The sequence below is a fragment of the Budorcas taxicolor genome, chromosome 8, assembly GCF_023091745.1.
Source record: "Budorcas taxicolor isolate Tak-1 chromosome 8, Takin1.1, whole genome shotgun sequence".
Lineage (NCBI taxonomy): Eukaryota > Metazoa > Chordata > Mammalia > Artiodactyla > Bovidae > Budorcas > Budorcas taxicolor.
The window spans coordinates 13,652,868-13,672,487 of record NC_068917.1 but is presented as its reverse complement, the minus strand read 5'-3'; the positions used below and the strand labels follow the sequence as shown (position 1 = coordinate 13,672,487).

Below are 19,620 nucleotides of genomic sequence, written 5' to 3'. Positions count from 1 at the left end.
TGGTTTTTGCGATTCTGGGCTGCTTGTTGGTGAGGTGGCTATTTGAAATGGCCTCTAAACATAGTACTGAAGTGTTGTATAGTGTTCCTGCATGCAAGAAGGCTATAACTGCACCTTATGGAGAAAATACCTATGTCAGATTAGCTTCATTCAGACATGAGCTATTTGAGGCATGAGTTCAATGTTAATGCAGCATCTCTCCATCTATTAAGAGAAAGAGAGAGTGCAAGGCCGTAAATAGAAACACAGAGTATTTAAAAGTCATGTTTGATCAGCTGATGGGAATGCTGGGGCCAGAGGCTCACCGGAAGCTGGGATGGAGTCTAGGATTAGACGGTACTAGAGCGCCACTGTAGTCTCTGGATTTTGGTGGTTGTGTTATGGTGACAGAAAAGAATATCCTTGTTGTAGTCTGGAGCGACTTAGCAGCAGCAGCAGGAGATGCTTAAGAGTATTCTGGGGGGCCATTGGGACATCTTGTTCCCAATTTACTTTCAAATACTTGAGGAATATAGTTATTGGTACCACACTTGGGAATTTTTCTGTGACTTTGAGATTGTTTCCAAAAAAAATAAATATGATAGAAAACAAAGATGCAGTAAGTAGTGTTAACAACAGCCAAAGAAAAGTTTCCATTGCATTTAACTGACTGGGGCCACCAGAGGAAAGCAGATACACTACTTCTCAGCAGTCAAGCAAGGCAACAGGTATTACAGAACAGACATTTCCCAGCCATGGCCACCTGTTTGCTTTTTCTTTTTTTTTTTAGCCAAGAGTAACAAGGCATAGCATGGGAAATCAGATGAAGAGTTTGCATCCTCCCCACTGTATTTAAATCCCTTAGTGCTGTAACCAGTGAGTCTCAAGCAACGAAGACATTGCTAAAACATTAAACGCTTCATTTTACAGGTTTTATGAAATATCACTGAGGGACACTATCCTGGCTTATCATCAACTGAAAAAATAAGGGCTTTGAGAAAACAGGAGCAGCAAATATAATCTCTCCAGTAAAACTATAAAGGGGTCATGACAGAAAGAATTAAGAGTATGTATTTTAGACAATCAAAAGGGCATAGGAGGAGAAAGTCTTGATATTATGCATGACTAACATGAAGCTGATTAAAGAAACATCCATGTTCCCAGTTCTCCTGTCTGGACCCCATTACAGCTCTCTGGAAAATCGAACAGTAGAAGAGGCCCCTGCCCCTGTCCCGCCCCCAGCTCTAATCCTAGAGGCCAGACCATCAGAGGTGTTTTCTCTCCTAGTACATCGCTTACAGGGTTTATGCGGAACACGCAGTGCACGGGGGTGTAGCATTAAGCTTTTGAAGTGACACTCTTATTACTTTACCAATGTGTGAGTGAATTAAAACCTGATAGACTGCTGTGAAACAAGAAGTAAAATGCCAACTTGGTAATGTCCTCAGTGAATCTCTGGACAGTTTCTATTTGAAGACAGTGATGATTCAGTTGCCAACAGTGAAGACCTTTGGTAGAGAGTCATCTCGAGTTTAGCTGTGTGGTCAGATTTTCATGCTTTGGGACTGATAATTTACTTAACTTTTTAATTTATTTTTGATTTGGAAGAAGGTTGTTTTACACCGTTCTGTAGGTTTCTGGCATACAACAAGACGAATCAGCCATCAGTTCAGTTCAGTCGCTCAGTCGTGTCCAACTCTTTGCGACCCCATGAATCACAGCACGCCAGGCCTCCCTGTCCATCACCAACTCCCGGAGTTCACTCAGACTCACGTCCATCGAGTCTGTGATGCCATCCAGCCATCTCATCCTCTGTCATCCCCTTCTCCTGCCCCCAATCCCTCCCAGCATCAGAGTCTTTTCCAATGAGTCAACTCTTCGCATGAGGTGGCCAAAGTACTGGAGTTTCAGCTTTGGCATCATTCCTTCCAAAGAAATCCCAGGGTTGATCTCCTTCACAATGGACTGGTTGGATCTCCTTGCAGTCCAAGGGACTCTCAAGAGTCTTCTCCAACACCACAGTTCAAAAGCCTCAATTCTTCAGTGCTCAGCTTTCTTCACAGTCCAACTCTCACATCCATACATGACCACTGGAAAAACCATAGCCTTGACTAGCCAGACCTTTGTTGGCAAAGTAATGTCTCTGCTTTTCAATATGCTATCTAGGCTGGTCATAACTTTTCTTCCTATACATATATCCCCTCTCTCCCTTGCTTCTCTCCCCCACAGAGAGCCAGGCTGGGCTCCCTGTCTTATATAGCAACTTCCCTCTTAATTCTGAAGTTAATTATTTTCTAGTATTTTTAATATAAAGATAAAATCTTTGTCATTTTATTTTTACATTTTTGTGTTTTTAATATAGCTATGATGTTGTTTTTCACGTTTCCATTAGAATTCTGTTTTTTTGTGTAGCTCACTGTGGACTTCCCTGTAGCTCAAACGGTAAAGAATCTGCCTGCAATGCAGGAGACCAGAGTTCGATCCCTGGGCCTGGAAGATCCTCTGGAGAAGGGAACAGCAATCGTCTCCAGTATTCTTGCCTGGAGAATCCCATGGTGGGCTACAGTCCGTGGGGTTGCAAAGAGTCGGACACGACTAAGTGACTACCACACATGTATTGTGGAATTCATTCAAGTTTACAATATCTTGCTACTTGTTTTTTAACCATTTTATTTACGTATTTTCTTCGTATATACTGCATAATATGATTCAAGTTTATTTTATATTGACTTGCTTTTGGTTATCAATAATCACTGAAATTCTTGACTAGGCTTTTGTGGTACTCGGGTGTAGGGTGTAATGTGGCACCACTGTTCATTGATCCCAGTACATTTCTTTTTGATCATGTGATTTTTATGCTTCTTCCCAACAAAGTTTGTAGAATAGTACTAATTATCAGAACTTACATTTTCTTCTCAACTTTCAGCCATGTATTTAATTTTTCTTGCAATATAACTATATTTACCTCAACACAATGATATTTCATATATAAAGGTACTGTAAAATCACTTTCAATATATGTGGTATTAACAGGCTTACATTACTTTTCTAAAACTTTCTTTGTATAATTGGGATGCAGTATATTTTGTTATTGTTGTTCAGTTGTCAAGTCATATCCACTCTTTGCGACCCCATGGAATGCAATGCACCAGGCTTTCCAGTCCTTCACTATCTCCCAGAGTTTGCTCAAACTCATGTCCATTGAGTCCATGATGCTATCTAACCATCTCATCCTCTGCCACCCTCTTCTTTTGCTGTCAGTCTTTCCTAGCATCAGGGTCTTTTCCAAATATGCCACCCTTCACATCAGGTGGCCAAAGTATTGCAGCTTCAGCATCAGTCCTTCCAATGAATGTTGGGGTTGATTTCCTTTAGGATTGACTAGTTTGATCTCTTTGCTGTTTGATCTCTTTGCTGCTTTCAAGAGTCTTCTCCAGCACCCCAGTTCAAAGGCATCAATTCTCTGGCACTCAGCCTTCTTTATGATCCAACTCTGACATCCATACATGACTCCTGGCAAATCCATAGCTTTGACTATACAGACTTTTGTCAGCAAAGTGATGTCTCTGCTTTTTAATGCTCTGTCTAGGTTTGCCATCCCTTTCCTTCCAAGGAGCAAGTCCTTTGATTGCATGCCTGCAGTCATCGTCCACAGTGATTTTGGAGCCCAATAAAAGAAAATCTGTCATTGCTTCTGCTTTTTCCCCATCTGTTTGCCATGAAGTGATGGAACCAGATGCCATGATCTTAGTTTTTTGAATGTTGAGTTTTGAGCCAGCTTTTCCATTCTTCTTTTCACCCTCATCAAGAGGCTCTTTCGTTTCTCTTCACTTTCTGCCGTTAGAGGGGTATCATCTGCATATCTGAGGTTACCACCAGAGTAAATCTTCATAGCAGGTGGCAGGTTTCATATTATTGCTACCACTTCTAGTATTTTATGCTTCTGTGTATACTGTCATCATGATCACTTCACAGTGTCTCGTGTGATAGTACAATGAGTTCTCTCAATTTAACAGACAGTTGGTCTGTGCGGTACATTTTATACACTGGCAAATAATGCTTTTTGAATTCTAGTCAATGATTTGAAAAATAATCTTCATAGTTATCATTTTAATGGCAGCCTGGTAATCTAGCATTTCAATTTGTCTCATTCAGCAAATTGTTCCCTAATGTTGGACATTTAGGTTGCTTCCTAGTTTCTTCATCTCTCTTTTTTTTAATTATTATTACCTTGGCCTCCACTCCATGAAAATTCATGTGCATAGAACTTTTTGCTTCTGTTGAAGTAACCTGTTAGAGTAGTAGAACCCAGGAGAAAGATTACTTGTTAAAAAAAGGGATCTAAGCATTGTTGTTACTATTCCTATTAACATACTTTCTGGAACAAGGAGTGTATAAATAAATGAGTGTTCACTATGTATATTGATATGGTTTTCCAAAGGAATTATGTCAGATTAGAGTAAATACGCAGTTTCTGGTTTTATCACAACCTCTACAGAATTAAATGGTTATATTTTTTATTTTATTTACCTAGGGGTTTTAATTTGCATTTCCCTAGTTACTAGGATTAACATTTCTCCCATGAAGCTGATTATTATTTGTGTCTTACATCAGTTGTCTGTTTATATATAATTTGCCTGTCATGGAATTTGGATCATAAAGAAGATAGATGGTGCTTTTTATTGAGATAGGTCAAAAAGAAAACTTGATAAATTTTACCTTTCAAAGGTCTTGGAATGATCTTCTCTTTCCTGGGCAGATAGACTAGGAAACCAGCAAACTTAAGTTCGTGTTCACATAGTACACTTCAGTTCAGTTCAGTCTCTCAGTCGCGTCCAACTCTTTGCAACCCCATGAACAGCAGCACCTCAGGCCTCCCTGTCCATCACCAACTGCGGGCGTCTACCCAAACTCATGTCCATTGAGTCGGTGATGTCATCCAACCATCTCATCCTCTGTCGTCCCCTTCTCCTCCTGCCCTCAATTTTTCGCAGCATCTGGGTCTTTTCAAATGAGTCAGCTCTTTGCATCAAGTGGCCAAAGTATTGGAGTTTCAGCTTCAGCATCAGTCCTTCCAATGAACACCCAGGACTGATTTCCTTTAGGATGGACTGGCTGGATCTCCTTGCAGTTCAAGGGACTCTCAAGAGTCTTCTCTAAAAGCACAGTTCAAAGGCATCAATTCTTCAGTGCACAGCTTTCTTTATAGTCCAACTCTCACCATCTGTACATGACCACTGGAAAGACCATAGCCTTGACTAGACAGACCTTTGTTGACAAAGTAGTCTCTGCTTTTTAATATGCTGTGTAGGTTGGTGATAACTTTCCTTCCAAGGAGTAAGCGTCTTTTAATTTCAGTTGCAATTACCATCTGCAGTGATTTTGGAGCCCCCCAAAATAAAGTCTGACACTGCGCTGTTTCCCCATCTGTTTGCCATGAAGGGATGGGACTGGATGCCATGATCTTAGTTTTCTGAATGTTGAGTTTTAAGCCAACTTTTTCGCTCTCCTCTTTCACTTTCATCAAGAGGCTCTTTAGTTCTTCTTCACTTTCTGCCATAAGGGTGGTGTCATCTGCATATCTGAGTTTATTGATAGTAACACTCGACAATTTGGTAGCTGTGTTTTGGTAAAACAGCTTCATATCTCTGCATGAAAATGTTATACTCCATTTACTGCTATTTCTAAAGTTATGTTCAGATACAGCTAGAATATGATATATCTCGACTTCCAGAAAGAAATTTGTATCAAGGACTCAGTGGTCAGATTTTGAAAGAGAAGTGCTAAGGGAAGTGTTAATGGGTGATTCAAACATTACATGCAAATGTGTACAAGAGAAGGCTGAGTGTTTAGATGGTGTTAAGTGGCTGAGAAACCTTCTGATTTGGGGAAAGAATCACAGGGTTTTCACTCTGCAGTGTTTCTTTTAGCTTTGGTTTTAAACTCTTAGAATAGTTCTGAAAATGTAGAAAACTGATAATGGTCCAGAAGTACAACTGAGCATCCTTACTCTGTTCATTTGGAAGCGGTTGATTATATCTTGCTGTAAAGAAACCATTGGCAAAGGAAAAAGCCTCCTCCCAGGGTGTTTAATCCAGGGGATTTTATTAATTATAGTTTATTTTTGTTTTAAATCATAGCAAAGAAAAATTGTGTGTCTTTGTGTTCTGTGCCTTAGAAAATCTGGCTTATTCCTATGTAGGTTCACCTAGTGTCAGCTTCTGCTAATTACAGACAATTTGCTTAGTGTTGACTCGTGAAACTAAACTCATACATGGAGAAGTTTCTAGGAATTATTTTCTGGACAGGTATCAGAAGAAATGAACAAAGGAAGGAAAGTGGGAAGGAAGATATTTCAAGTAAAAACAATGTTTTACACTTGTGTTTTTTTAAAAAATTACAATTTCCTCACACCACCTACCCCTCCTTTTTCTTTCTTCACTATTTTACACTTTAAATTTTATGACAGTTGAGTCAGTAACATCTAACTGGGTATTTTTATGAAGTAGCACCCCAATGAATCATTCGGAAGAGTGGAGGCAATGATTAAATGTAAAATTCTCTCCAGACACATGATGGAGCCACATTAAACTGCAGCTGCCCACAGGCTATTTGACAGCTGTCTGCCTTGATGTGACTTTTAAATCAATGTGAAGCATTAGAATAGAATACCAATTTGCAACCAAAAGATGTTTCTGAGGTGTGAGGAACTTCAGACCAAAAAAAGCTCTAGACATCACTTTGAAAGACTTTTGATGAGCAAATTGCAAATATTAGTACCTCTAAGCTTGACAGGTTACCTATTGAAATAGAAAAGTGAATATTCCTGAATGGAGTATCTCTTCAAGCCAAGAAAGTGAAACTAGACTGAAATTGAAAACCCTAAAAATAAATGAAACTCGCACCTAGATGAATGTGGCAAAGTCAGAGCGTCTATAATCTTACCTGGACCTTGAACTCCTGAGAGTCTGGGATAGTGTCAGTTTATGTATCCCAGGTTGCTTTATATACTCTGTTGCACATAGAAGATGCTCAGTGTATATAGAACTCTCTCTCTTCATTTTCAGTGAAAATAAATTTTTATCTCTGAAAGTGGAGATGGCCACATTTCTATTCTGTAATGAGGAAAAACTCCCTTCTGGGACACTCCAGGCATTTCACTGCCAAAGACCCTTAAAGCCATGTTGCATGTTGTAGTGACGGACATGAATGTAAGGACATTTATGAGCTGTCAGAATCCTTGTGAAGCCCTGTGTTATCAGGTTAGCACTGACTTGTGCTTTGGGGTAGCTAGCCCCAGCCTCAAGGGATGTGCAGCCTTGCAGTCTCAAGGGTCTTTAACTTGGCTTAATGCTCTGTTCTCATTATCTTGAAATCATTAATGATATTTTAAGAAGAGACCCTCTGTTCTCATTTTGCACTACTGCTGCTGCTAAGTCCCTTCAGTCATGTCTGACTCTGTGCGACCCCATAGACGGCAGCCCATCAGGCTCTGCCGTCCCTGGGATTCTCCAGGCAAGAACACTGGAGTAGGTTGCCATTTCCTTCTCCAGTGCATGAAAGTGAAAAGTGAAAGTGAAGTCGCTCAGTCGTGTCCGACTCTTCACGACCCCATGGACTGCAGCCTACCAGGCTCCTCCATCCATGGGATTTTCCAGGCAAGAGTACTGGAGTGGGTTGCCATTGCCTTCTCAGGCCCCATAAATGATTAGCTAGCCCTGCTGGTAATTCTGTATTTCCTTCTATCATATACTTCTGTTTAATAGCACTATATGATAAAACCTACTCCTCAGAGAATTTACTTGTATTGAACATTTTAGTATGTCTTTTAAAAGTACTGATACATTATTAGAAATATTTTGTAGACCCCTCTTCCTTTGCCTTCACCTCCCCTTCCCATCATCGCCAGCGGAGGCAATACCCCAGAGCTGTTGACAGCAGCATGCCTGACACCGGAAGAAATGGGGAGTGAGAGCAGCGAGTGCAGAGGTGGCCGATAGAGTAGTGGGGAGGTTGGTTACATTGAGCAAATGATTGTTGTTTGATTTAGCAAACACGTAAGCATACTAAAAATAAGAGAGCCAGACTTCTTCCTGAAGGGATTTACAAGCATTGAAAAGTAGAAAGCTGAAAACACTACTGAGCCCTGGATCAGAATTGTAATTATCAGCACGATCTCACAGCTTTTTAAATTGATATATAGAAATAGATAGATGTATTGTTGTTTTTAGTTGCTAAGTTGTGTCCAACTTCTTGTGACGTCATGAACCTCAGTGCACTGGGCTTCCCTGTCCTTCACTGTCTCCCGGAGCTTGCTCAAACTAATGTCTGTTGAGTTGGTGATGCCATCCAACCATCTCATCCACTGCTGCCCCCTTCTCCTGCCCTTAGTCTTTCCCAGAATCAGGGTCTTTTCCAATGAGCCAGCTGTTCACATCAGGTGGCCAAAGCACTGGAGCTTCAGCATCAGTCCTTCCAGTGAACTCAATTCCATTGAATTCCAATCAACTTAATTCAGACTTGATTTCCTTTAGCATTGACTGTTTGATCTCCTTGCAGTCCAAGGGACTCTCAAGAATCTTCTCCAGCACCACAATTTGAAAGCATCAATTCTTTGGCTCTCAGCCTTCTTTATGGTCCAACTCTCACATCCATACGTGACTACTGGAAAAACCATAGCTTTGACTATATAGACCTTTGTCGGCAAAGTGATGTCTAATATGCTGTCTAGGTTTGTCATACCTTTCCTTCCAAGAAGCAAGTGTCTTTTAATTTTATGGCTGCAGTCACCATCCGCAGTGATTTTGGAGCCCAAGAAAAGAAAATCTGTCACTGTTTCTTTTTCCCATTCTATTTGTCATGAAGTGATAGGACTGGATGCCATGGTCTTAGTTTTCTCAATGTTGAGCTTTAAGCCAGTTTTTTCACTCTTCTCTTTCACCTTCATCAAGAGGCTCGTTAGTTCCCGTTTGCCTTCTGCCATTAGGGTCTTGTCATATGCATATTTGAGGTTATTGATATTTCTCCTGGCAATCTTGATTCCAGCTTGTGATTCATCCAGCCTGGCATTTTGCATGTTGTACTCTGCCTAGATGTTAAATAAGCAGGATGACAGTATATAGCCTTCACATACTCCTTTCCCAGTTTGGAACCAGTCTGTTGTTCCATGTCCAGTTTTAACTGTTGCTTCTTGACTTACGTACAGGATTTTCAGGAGGCAGGTAAGGTGGTCTGGTATTCCCATCGCTTTAAGAATTTTCCACAGTCTGTTGTGAACCACATAGTCAAAGGCTTTGGCATAGTCAGTAAAGCAGAAGTAGATGTTTTCCTGGAACTCTTGCTTTTTTGATGATCCAACAGATGTTGGCAATTTGATCTGTGATTCCTCTGCCTTTTCTAAACCCAGCTTGTACATCTGGAAGTTCTCGGTTCATGTACTGTTGAAGCCTGGCTTGAAGAATTTGAGCATTACTTTGCTAGCATGTGAGATGAGTGCATTTGTGCAGTAGTCTGAACACTCTTTGGCATTGCCTTCTTTGGGATTGAAAGGAAAACTGACCTTTTCCGGTCCTATGGCCACTGCTGAGTTTTCCCAAGTTGCTGGCATATTGAGTGCAGCACTTTCACAGCATCACCTTTTAGGATTTGAAATAGCTCAGCTGGAATTCCATCACCTTCAGTATCTTTGCTCAAAGTGATGCTTCCTAAGGCCCAGTTGACTTCACACTCCAGGATGTCTGGTTCTAGGTGAGTGATCACACCATTGTGGCTATCTGGGTCATTAAGATTTTTTTTGTATAGTTCTCCTGTGTATTCTTTTCACCTCTTCTTAATATCTTCTGCTTCTGTTAGGTCCATACTGTTTCTGTCCTGTATTATGCCCATCTTTGCATGAGATGTTGCCTTGATAGCTCCAATTTTCTTGCAGTCTTTCTCTAGCCTTTCCCATTCTGTTGTTTTCCTCTATTTCTTTGTATTGTTCCCTTAAGAAGGCTTTCTTATCTCTGCTAGCTGTTCTCTGGAACTCTGCATGCAGGTGGATATGTATCTGTCTGTTTCTCGCTTGCCTTTCACTTCTCAGCTATTTGAAAGGCCTCCTCAGACAACCGCTTCGCATTCTTGCATTCCTTTTTCTTTGGGGTAGTTTTGGTCACTGCCTCTGTACAGTGTTACAAACCTCTGTCCATAGTTCTTCAGGCACTCTGCCTATCAGATCTAATTGCTTGAATATATCTGTCACCTTCACTGTAAAATCATAAGGTATTTGATTTAGGTCTGACCTGAATGGCCTAGTGGTTTTCCCTACTTTCTTCAATTTAAACCTGAAGTTTGCAGTAAGGAGCTCATGATCTGAGCCACAGTCAGCTCCAGGTCTTGTTTTTGTTGACTGTATAGAGTTTCTCCATCTTCATCTGCAAAGAATATTGTCAGTCTAATTTCAGTATTGACCATCTGGTGATGTCCACGTGTTAAGTCATTTCTAAAGGCAATGATACCTCAGTAATAATGAGCACAGTGAGTGCCCAGATCTTGGTTTTAAATACCATGCTCCACTGAAAGGAAGCGGGACTGCTTGGGTAAATGGCCAGTTCTAGGGTTGGGGCAGCAAACATGTAAGATAAACCTAGAACATCTTGTTGCAGAAAGTAAGGAAATACACAAAGAATGTTGCAGATATGTCAGAAGGACCCAGAAGCCAGCCTAAATGCATGCCTACTGGCCACATCTAATTTAAGCAACAAAATAATGTTGATATCAGACTACTACAACTGGTTGAATAAAATAGGAGTCTATGAGTTTATAAATTAGAGAAGGGAACATTCTTTCTTGAAATACAAGCTCAACTAACACAGAAGGGATGGCAGAAATAGTCACCAGTGATGACTGTTGCAGGGCAGGTGGTGTAGGATTCGTCAGCAGATGCTAGACTGGTGGGCGGAGGGTCGGTGAGGAACAGATTCTGGCATGGTATCTGTGCTTGCGTCAGCTCTCATGCTGTAACAGGTATTCTGAAACAATCCACTTATTAACGCATTTTTCACATTTTTGTGCTTTTTGTTGATTTTACCGTTTAAAGTGTCCCGGACTTCCCTGGCGGCTCAGACGATAAAGCGTCTGCCTACAATGCAGGAGACCCGGGTTCAGTCCCTAGGTCGGGAAGATCTCCTGGAGAAGGAAATGGCAATCCACTTCAGTATTCTTGCTTGGAAAATCCCATGGATGGAGGAGCCTGGTAGGGTACAGTCCATGGGGTCACAACGAGTTGGACACGACTGAATGACTTCACTTTCTTTCTTTCTTTTTTTCATGCATAGTGTTCCTAAGCACAAGAAGATTGTGATGTCTCTTACAAAGAAAATAAGCGTGTTAGATAAGCTTCATTGCAGCGTGAATCATAGTGCTGTTGGCCATATACAGTGTTACTGAATGAATTCTGTGTTAAATAAGTGTCTTTGAACAGAAACACAGAACAAAGTGATGGTTGATCAGCGGAAGAAAATGAACCGAAAGCAGACAGGAACCTAACCCTCTGTTTTTCATAGGAGCAGTGCTTCCATATTTGCTCATTCAGTGTTCATGGCACATTATCAGACTTCACTGCAGTGAATAATAAGAGTCAAATGAATCTCACGTAATGGGTACTAATTGGTTGCCATTGAGATTATCAGATTAATTTCATATCACGTGTAACAGTGTTATACTTTGTTGTGAAACTACATATGTTTGTGAGTAATTTAATAGAATGTTGTTCAGTCGCTAGGTTGTGTCCAACTCTTTGCCACCTCATGGACTTCAGCACACCAGGTTTCCCTGTCCTTCACTATCTCCCAGAGTTGACACAAACTTATGTCCATTGAGTCGGTGATGCCATCCAACCGTCTCATCCTCTGCCTCGCTCTTCTCTTCTTGCCTTCAATCTTTCCTAGAATCAGGGTCTTTTCTAGTGAGTCAGTTCTTCCCATCAGGTGGCCAAAGTATTGGAGTTTCCGCTTCAGCCTCAGTCCTTGCAATGAATATTCAGGACTAATTTACTTTAGGATTGACTAGTTCAGGGTTAAAAGAGGCATTTGGGAGATTTTAACTTTGGTTTACGTAATATGAAATAGTAAAAAACTTAAAACAGTTTTTTATACATTCCTTCCTAAAATAAACTGTTTTTTCCTCCATCACCTAAAAGAATACCCTAATTATCTGTGTAACCAAATAGAATCATAAATTCTATTATGCTTATTGGGGGTATGAGCACAAAAAAAGAAAAAAAAAACCCTGCTTTTTCCTTCACTAGCCTTCTTTCAGTTTCTTCTGATTACTAATTTAAGGTGCACCTGGGGACTTCCCAGGTGGTCCGACTGCTAGGACTCCACACTTCCAATGTAGGGGTCCTGGGTTCTGTCTCTGGTCAGGGAGTTAGATCCCACATGCCAGAGCTCAAGATCCCTCGTGCTGCAGCTAAGACCCAGTGCAGCCAAATAAATATGTAAACAAAAATAAATATTTAAGATATATCTGGTGTTCAGTTCAGTCACTCAGTCATATCTGACTCTTTGTGACCCCATGGACTGCAGCACGCCAGGCCTCCCTGTCCATCACCAACTCTCGGAGTTTACTCAAACTCATGTCCATTGACTCGGTGATGCCATCCAACTATCTCATCCTCTGTCGTCCCCTTCTACTCCTGCCTTCAATCTTTCCCAGCATCAGGGTCTTTTCAAATGAGTCAGCTCTTCACATCAGGTGGCCAAAGTATTGGAGTTTCAGCTTCAGCATCAGTCCTTCCAATGAATATTCAGGACTGATTTCCTTTAGGATGGACTGGTTGGAAGGAGTTACAGTTCCAAAGAAAGAAAGTTTATTTTACTAAAAAGTATAAGTAAACCACAGATATTAACTAATCACTCTAAATTATATTTTTTTATGTCACTTTGAACTCCCTGGTATGTCATTCCCTTAAAGAATTTTGGCTTATTGCTTTATAGTTGCTTCCAGAGTCTATTTATTATGTGTAGTTTTTAATGTAATTGATTAGCTTTTGATACTTTTGAATGAGTGGGGAATATCTTATTAGAATCAAATGGTGAATTATCTAATTGTATTTACTTAACATTTGGAGGGATAAGTGAAAAGAGAAGGAAAACACTCAAATTGATTCAAAAGCAAAAATGAGGAAACAAGATAATTGGTGTATCCTTCAAGTCTTCTAATCCACCAAATATTAGACAAAACAAATTGGGGACTTGTCTTTAAATAGGAGATGTGCTAAGCATATTCTTACTTCAGATTTTTTTTTTTTTTAGCTATTTTGTGTTAAGATATTGATTTTTCTCTAGAAGGGATGTTGAGGACTACTAAAATGAAGCTCATAATTTCAACTTTTGATCAAAGTTTCCTTGGTGCCTGGCACTTAACACTATCTTAATGCCAGGAAATAAATTTTATCTGCTTCATCTTTAAGCAAGTTCTTGTTCCCTTCTAATGAAGTTGTGCTCAGTTATGCAGTCGTGTCCAACTCTGCAACCCCATGGACCATAGCCATTCAGGCTCCTATGTCCACAGAATTTTCCAGGCAAGAATATTGGAGTGGGTTGCCATTTGCTCCTCCAGGGGATCTTCCTGACCAAAGGATTGAACCCAAGTCTCCTGAGTCTCTAGCATTGGCAGGCGGGTTCTTTACCACTAGCACCACCAGGGAAGAGTCACTTCTAATTTAGATTTTTAGGAAACGGGGGGTGGGGGGCAATATATTCTTTGAGACCAGTTGTCATCTCGGCCAGGCTTTTAAGCTTCCTGGTTACTTGTCATTCAGCAACTCTGTGGGAACGTGTTTATAAGCTATAAATACGTGCATTAATAATTTTTATTTCTTCTCTTTTAAACAAATTGGATTTTGTAAAAACAACAACAAGAATTGTATTTCCTCTTTAGTACAGGTATCTCTTCAGCCAAAAATCATTATAATGGTTATTGGATATTTGTTTTGTATTTAGTAATCTTATAAAGTGATTTCATCAGGTATTTCTTAAGAAAACCTCGCATGATTGGTGAAAATCATAATTTCATAGATGGAAAAACTGGGAGGTAGAAAAGCTGTGAACCTGCTTTCCAGTTAGAATATTCAGCCTCTGTTTCCTTGGTCTGTTTTGTAGGGGTTTTTTGAGGGGGGAAGGGTGGTTCTCCTTTTGTAAAAAATATCCCTGCCTTCCTGTTTTAGAGAGTGACTTACATTTTGCGATATCTGATGTTTTTCTCCTGCAGAGATATTCCAATGCCATTAGTCAGCTCAGGAGTGGAGCACGGAAACTTGAGAGAGCTGGCGTTTGCAAGAATGAAAGACCTTGGAATACAGGTAAGAGCCTGACCGTGACTGCAGAGATCAGAGTACTCTCAGACATGTGATCACCTGATAAACTTACAGGCTGGTCAAAGAACTTTCATGCACTGAAGCCCTTCTTTCTGTACAGCATGTTGAAGCTGAAGTAGTGGTTCCACCATCTGCATCCCATCCCTGCACCCCTCTGCTTTCTCCTAAAAGTGTGGGTTTGTCAATGTAATGGTTGTTTTCTCTTGCCTACTGAAATTGCCAACTATGTAATTCAGCTCCTTTTTTAGAAAACCTCTTTTCTTTGGAAATACTGGGTGTGTGATTCTTGACCAGTGGTTATAGACAAATATGACCTTTGAAGAAACAAGGATGATATGCTGAAATAATTACCGATGTTATTGTCCAGATATACCACTCTCCCTTGCCCCACCTTGCCCCTGTGTCTTTTCATTTCCTCTTTTATTTCATGAATATTTACTAAGCACCTCCTTTCTGCTTTCCCTGGAAGTATAAAGAGCCCGGGAATCTGCAGATGATTTTGAAATCACAATGTGGTTTAAAACTCCGTGCCCTAGGAGCTATTTCTCAGAGCTGCTAGGAGGAAAGGCCAGGGGGTGTCAAGGCCTGAGCCTGCATGCTGGCCTCTGCCTTGAGCTCCTGCTTCACTTGGTCTGGTGCGGAGCTGAGGGAGGTCCTCGCACACAGTACAGACATGGACCACTGTTTGAAAGGCATTGTTTTAAGGTCTGCGCATCATGTTTGTGGACATACCTGAAACATTGTGTTCTCTCAGTTGATTTGTTATAAAGAAGTTTTTCTTTTCTTTTTTTCAGAAAATGGTCTAGAGTTTGTGAACATTATTGGCTTATTCTAACAAAACAATAATAATAATAATAATAAGTTCTAGAAAAATAGCAACTGTATGTACAGTCATTGTTATTTAGTCACTCGGTCTGGAGAAGGCAATGGCACCCCACTCCAGTACTCTTGCCTGGAAAATCCCATGGATGGAGGAGCCTGGTAGGCTGCAGTCCATGGGGTCGCTAAGAGTCAGACACGACTGAACGACTTCACTTTCACTTTTCACTTTGATGCATTGGAGAAGGAAATGTCAACCCACTCCAGTGTTCTTGCCTGGAGAATCCCAGGGACAGGGGAGCCTGGTGGGCTTCCATCTATGGGGTCGCACAGAGTTGGACAAGACTAAAGCGACTTAGCAGCAGCAGCAGTTGCTCAGTCATGTCCAACTCTTTGTGACCCCATGGACCATAGCCAGCCAGGCTTCTCTGTCCATGGGATTTCCCAGGCAAGAATACTAGAGTGGGTTGCCATTTCCTTCTCCAGGGGATCTTCCTGACCCAGGGATTGAACCCAAGTCCCCCGCATTGGCAGGCAGTTTCTTTACCACGGAACCACCAAGGAACCCCATGTACAGTAATGAATAGCCCCAGCCAGTATGCGACTGCTCTGCTCCCTGGTCCCCAGCTGTCCCAGTTCCTCAGCTCCTCCTCCTCCTCCTGGCCTGGTTAGTCTGATAACCTCATCATCCAGCCATCATCTTTTTTTTTTTTGATTTATTTAAATTTTATTTTTTTTTACATTACAATACTATATTGGTTTTGCCATACATTGACATGAATCCACCACAGGTGTACATGAGTTCCCAATCCTGAACCCCCCTCCCACCACTCTCCCCGTATCATCTCTCTGGGCCATCCCAGTGCACCAGCCCCAGGCATCCTGTATCCTATATCGAACCTAGACTAGCGATTCGTTTCTTACACGATAGTATACATGTTTCAATGCCATTCTCCCAAATCATCCCACCCTCTCCCTCTCCCACAGAGTCCAAAAGTCTGTTCTTTACATCTGTGTCTCTTTTGCTGTCTCGCATACAGGATCATCATTACCATCTTTCTAAATTCCATATATATGTGTTAGTATACTGTATTGGTATTTTTCTTTCTGGCTTACTTCACTCTGTATAATAGGCTCCAGTTTCATCCACCTCATTAGAACTGATTCAAATGTATTCTTTTTAATGGCTGAGTAATATTCCATACTGTATATGTACCACAGCTTTCTTATCCATTCGTCTACTGATGGACATCTAGGTTGCTTCCATGTCCTGGCTATTACAAACAGTGCTGGGATGAACAGCATTCTTACCCTCTTAAACCTTGATAGGCTCTCATAAAGTAATCTAGGATTGAGTCTCAAGACTGGAATTCAGTCGTAGCCAAAAGTTATCTAGTTTACCTAGGCAGTGTCTTTACTAGAAAATAAGGATAGCCCAATCTCTTTCGTAAAAACCATTCCCCACCCCTCCAAGAAAGGACAAAAGCAGGCAAGTGTTCTTTAGGAGCATGGGATATGGGTTCCCGGGGCATGGAAATAGCTTAGTTTTTCTAGAACTGAATAACAAACACTTATTTTTCTCATAAAATTCTCTCCATATATACACCAAATACACTATTAGTAGTATACTGCAAGACGTCATCAGCTTTCCTAAGGTGATCTTTTCTCACCGATGGAAAGCGTTAGAGTCTTGGAAATAAGCTCCACAGTTTGTTCTATAGGGGAAAGTATACCGCGGGACAGATAATAGTCCCTGTGAGGGTTTTGTAATTATAAGTGTCAGGCTTCACAGCCTGCACACTGGGTCGTGGAGTAGAAGCGAGAGTCACATCATGTAGCCAGGCCGTGCACGCATCCACAGGCAACTTTGTGCTTCCTGGGACATTCAGAGAGCCAGTCTGCCACCATGACACCGTGATTCGGACTGTATAGTAATAAAAGCTCTTTCCTCTCCTTCCTTGCATTCCTTCCTCCCTCCCATCCTTTATTCCACAGAGCCCTTCTCTGCAAAAGATAGCAGTCTTAGTTTCCCTCTTTCTGACATTTCTAAAATTTGATACGAATATGCTGATGCTAGAAACATTAACTGCTATAAAATGGTGAAGTTTTTCGAACATTAGGAATTCAGTTGTTACTCCTCTATAGATATAGTTTGGGATTGCACTTTCAGATACAGTTGTATCCTCTGGGTAAAACTATGTTAAAATTTTAAGAGCTATGTTCTTTCAATATTATGTATCGATCTCCTTTGGATTCTAAACTCCTTTTAAAAGCAATACACTGTTAACTTCATATATTTCCATTTTGTTTTTCCCTATCTTCACATTTATTAAAAATGGCTTCATTTTTAAATTTGGTTTTTTAATCTCGATGTAAATTATGTCCAGATGTAATTTTGAGCCCAGAATTTGATGGAGAAGTTTCAGTAAAAATTGTATCAGTGACCGGTTTTATATCTGCCTCCCCTTCCCTCTTTCTTTTCTTTCTCTTTATTTTTTCCCCATTCCTACGTCCCTCCTTCCTCCCCTTTCTTCATTTCTTTTGCTTTGTTTTTTTCACAGTGTCGTGATGTGAGAACCAGAGAGGTTGGAATCCAAGAAATTCATCACAAAGTCCGGCCATACCAGGCGAGTGTCTTCATTTTGTAGAGATTAGGTCCTCCTCATTACTCTCTGTCAAGCCTGGGCCTATGCCTGCTTATGTATTGTGCTGCGTTTAGTTGCTCTATCATGCCCGACTCTTTGCGACCCCATGGACTGTAGCCCGCCAGGCTCCTCTGTCCATGGGGGTTCTCCAGGCAAGAATACTGGAGTGGGTTGCCATGCCCTCCTCCAGGGGCTCTTCCCAACCCAAGGATCAAACCCAGGTCTCCCGCATTGTAGATGGATTCTTTACCATCTGAGCCACCAGGGAAGCCCAAGAAAACTGGAGTGGGTTGCCTATCCCTTCTCCAGGAGAACTTCCCGACCCAGGAGTCGATCTGGGTTCTCCTGCGTTGCAGGCAGATTCTTTACCATCTGAGCCACCAGGGAAGCCCGAGAAGACTGGAGTGGGTTGCCTATCCCTTCTCCAGGAGAACTTCCCGACCCAGGAATCGATCTGGGTTCTCCTGCATTGCAGGCAGATTCTTTACCAGCTGAGCTACCAGGGAAGCCCTATAGTTAGAACCAAAACCAAGCTCTCAAAGTTAATGAATAAACTAAGAGCAAAGAGTCATTGAGAATCGGGTCAAGTCAGCAAAGCCAGACATGAAGGTCACTCAACACTAGAAGGGCCAGGTTAGGAAGATAGGTTGGAACTTCATTATAGATTAGTACTATTCAGCAGAACTTTCTGCAGTGTTGGAAATGTCCTGTCATCTGTGCCACCTAATATGGAGTCAGCTACCAGTCACATGTGACAGTTAAGCACTCGAAAGGTGGCTAGTGCAAGAAGAACTTATTTTTTAATTTTATTTAATGTCACAGTGTCAAAGAATTCAAATATAAATAGCCAAATGTGACTAGTGGCTACCTTCAGGTAAAGCTGAGTGTCACGTGCTTATCTCTGTGTGCAGCTGTTCAGTTATTGCCCGTTTGTGGTAATCAGGTGAAGAGATCACCCTCATCAACAGGGTTTCTGTAAAACATATTTTTAATGAATTAATTTCTCTCCTGTAATGTCATCATGTTAGCTATTTGCCAGATTTTTCTGTGGGGGTTCTCTTTCCTGTGGGAGCCTATTTGAGAAAGGCTAGAAGAGATGAGATCTGCAGCTGATATTTCTCTTCTCAAAATGAATTGACAGTTTTGACATCTTGGACCTTTTAAGGAAAGAGTAGACCCTGGCACAGTTAGTTCTTCTGCCAAATTTCTTGTGCAGTCCAGTTACACAGCAAACAAGAAGCTGAGGAGGAATGTCAGTGTCAATCTGATTGATCACCCCACTGTGGGTCCAATCTGCCTATTTTTGGAGTTCATCTGAGTGTGACCATGCCCACGTACGTAGCTTTCTCTGCATGTCAATTGCTTAATATTTGTGCAGAGTACAAGGGCCACTTGAGCAGGATGCAAAAATCAAAACACCATGTAGAGTGCTAACACAAAAGCTTCCCCTAAAACCCCTCTCTGGTGACGGTATTTTCTTTAACCTGTTAATCTCACAATTAAGCATACTGTTGGGTTGGCCAAGAAGTTTTTTGGGTTTCTCCATAACATCTTATGAAAAAAACCCTAATGTACTTTTTGGTCAACCCAATATTTTAAAGGTCCTGTGGGATACTTTTTCTGAAAATCCCGTCAAGGAATGAGACCAACACATTTTCCCCCAAAAAAGCAGGTTTTAGTGGAAGAGGTGAGAACTAAAAACCATTGAGCACCTCACAGTTCTGGGGCCCTGGGGTGTTCCCAAGAACTGTGTACATGACATAATGTATAATTTTACCTTAGAGACTTTTCATAGAGGCTGAGAGATTTAAATCCATG

The 19,620-nt window shown here is 41.2% G+C and overlaps 1 protein-coding gene across 1 annotated transcript in view; it reads left to right on the top strand.

Annotated features, from left to right (window-relative positions):
- ELP3 (elongator acetyltransferase complex subunit 3) overlaps nucleotides 1-19,620 on the top strand; it is a 124,639-nt gene that overhangs the window by 69,926 nt on the left and 35,093 nt on the right. Inside the window, exons 11-12 of the mRNA XM_052644852.1 lie at nucleotides 14,233-14,323; nucleotides 17,719-17,784. Of these exons, the coding sequence (XP_052500812.1) occupies nucleotides 14,233-14,323; nucleotides 17,719-17,784 (157 nt within the window). The remainder of the gene's footprint in view (nucleotides 1-14,232; nucleotides 14,324-17,718; nucleotides 17,785-19,620) is intronic.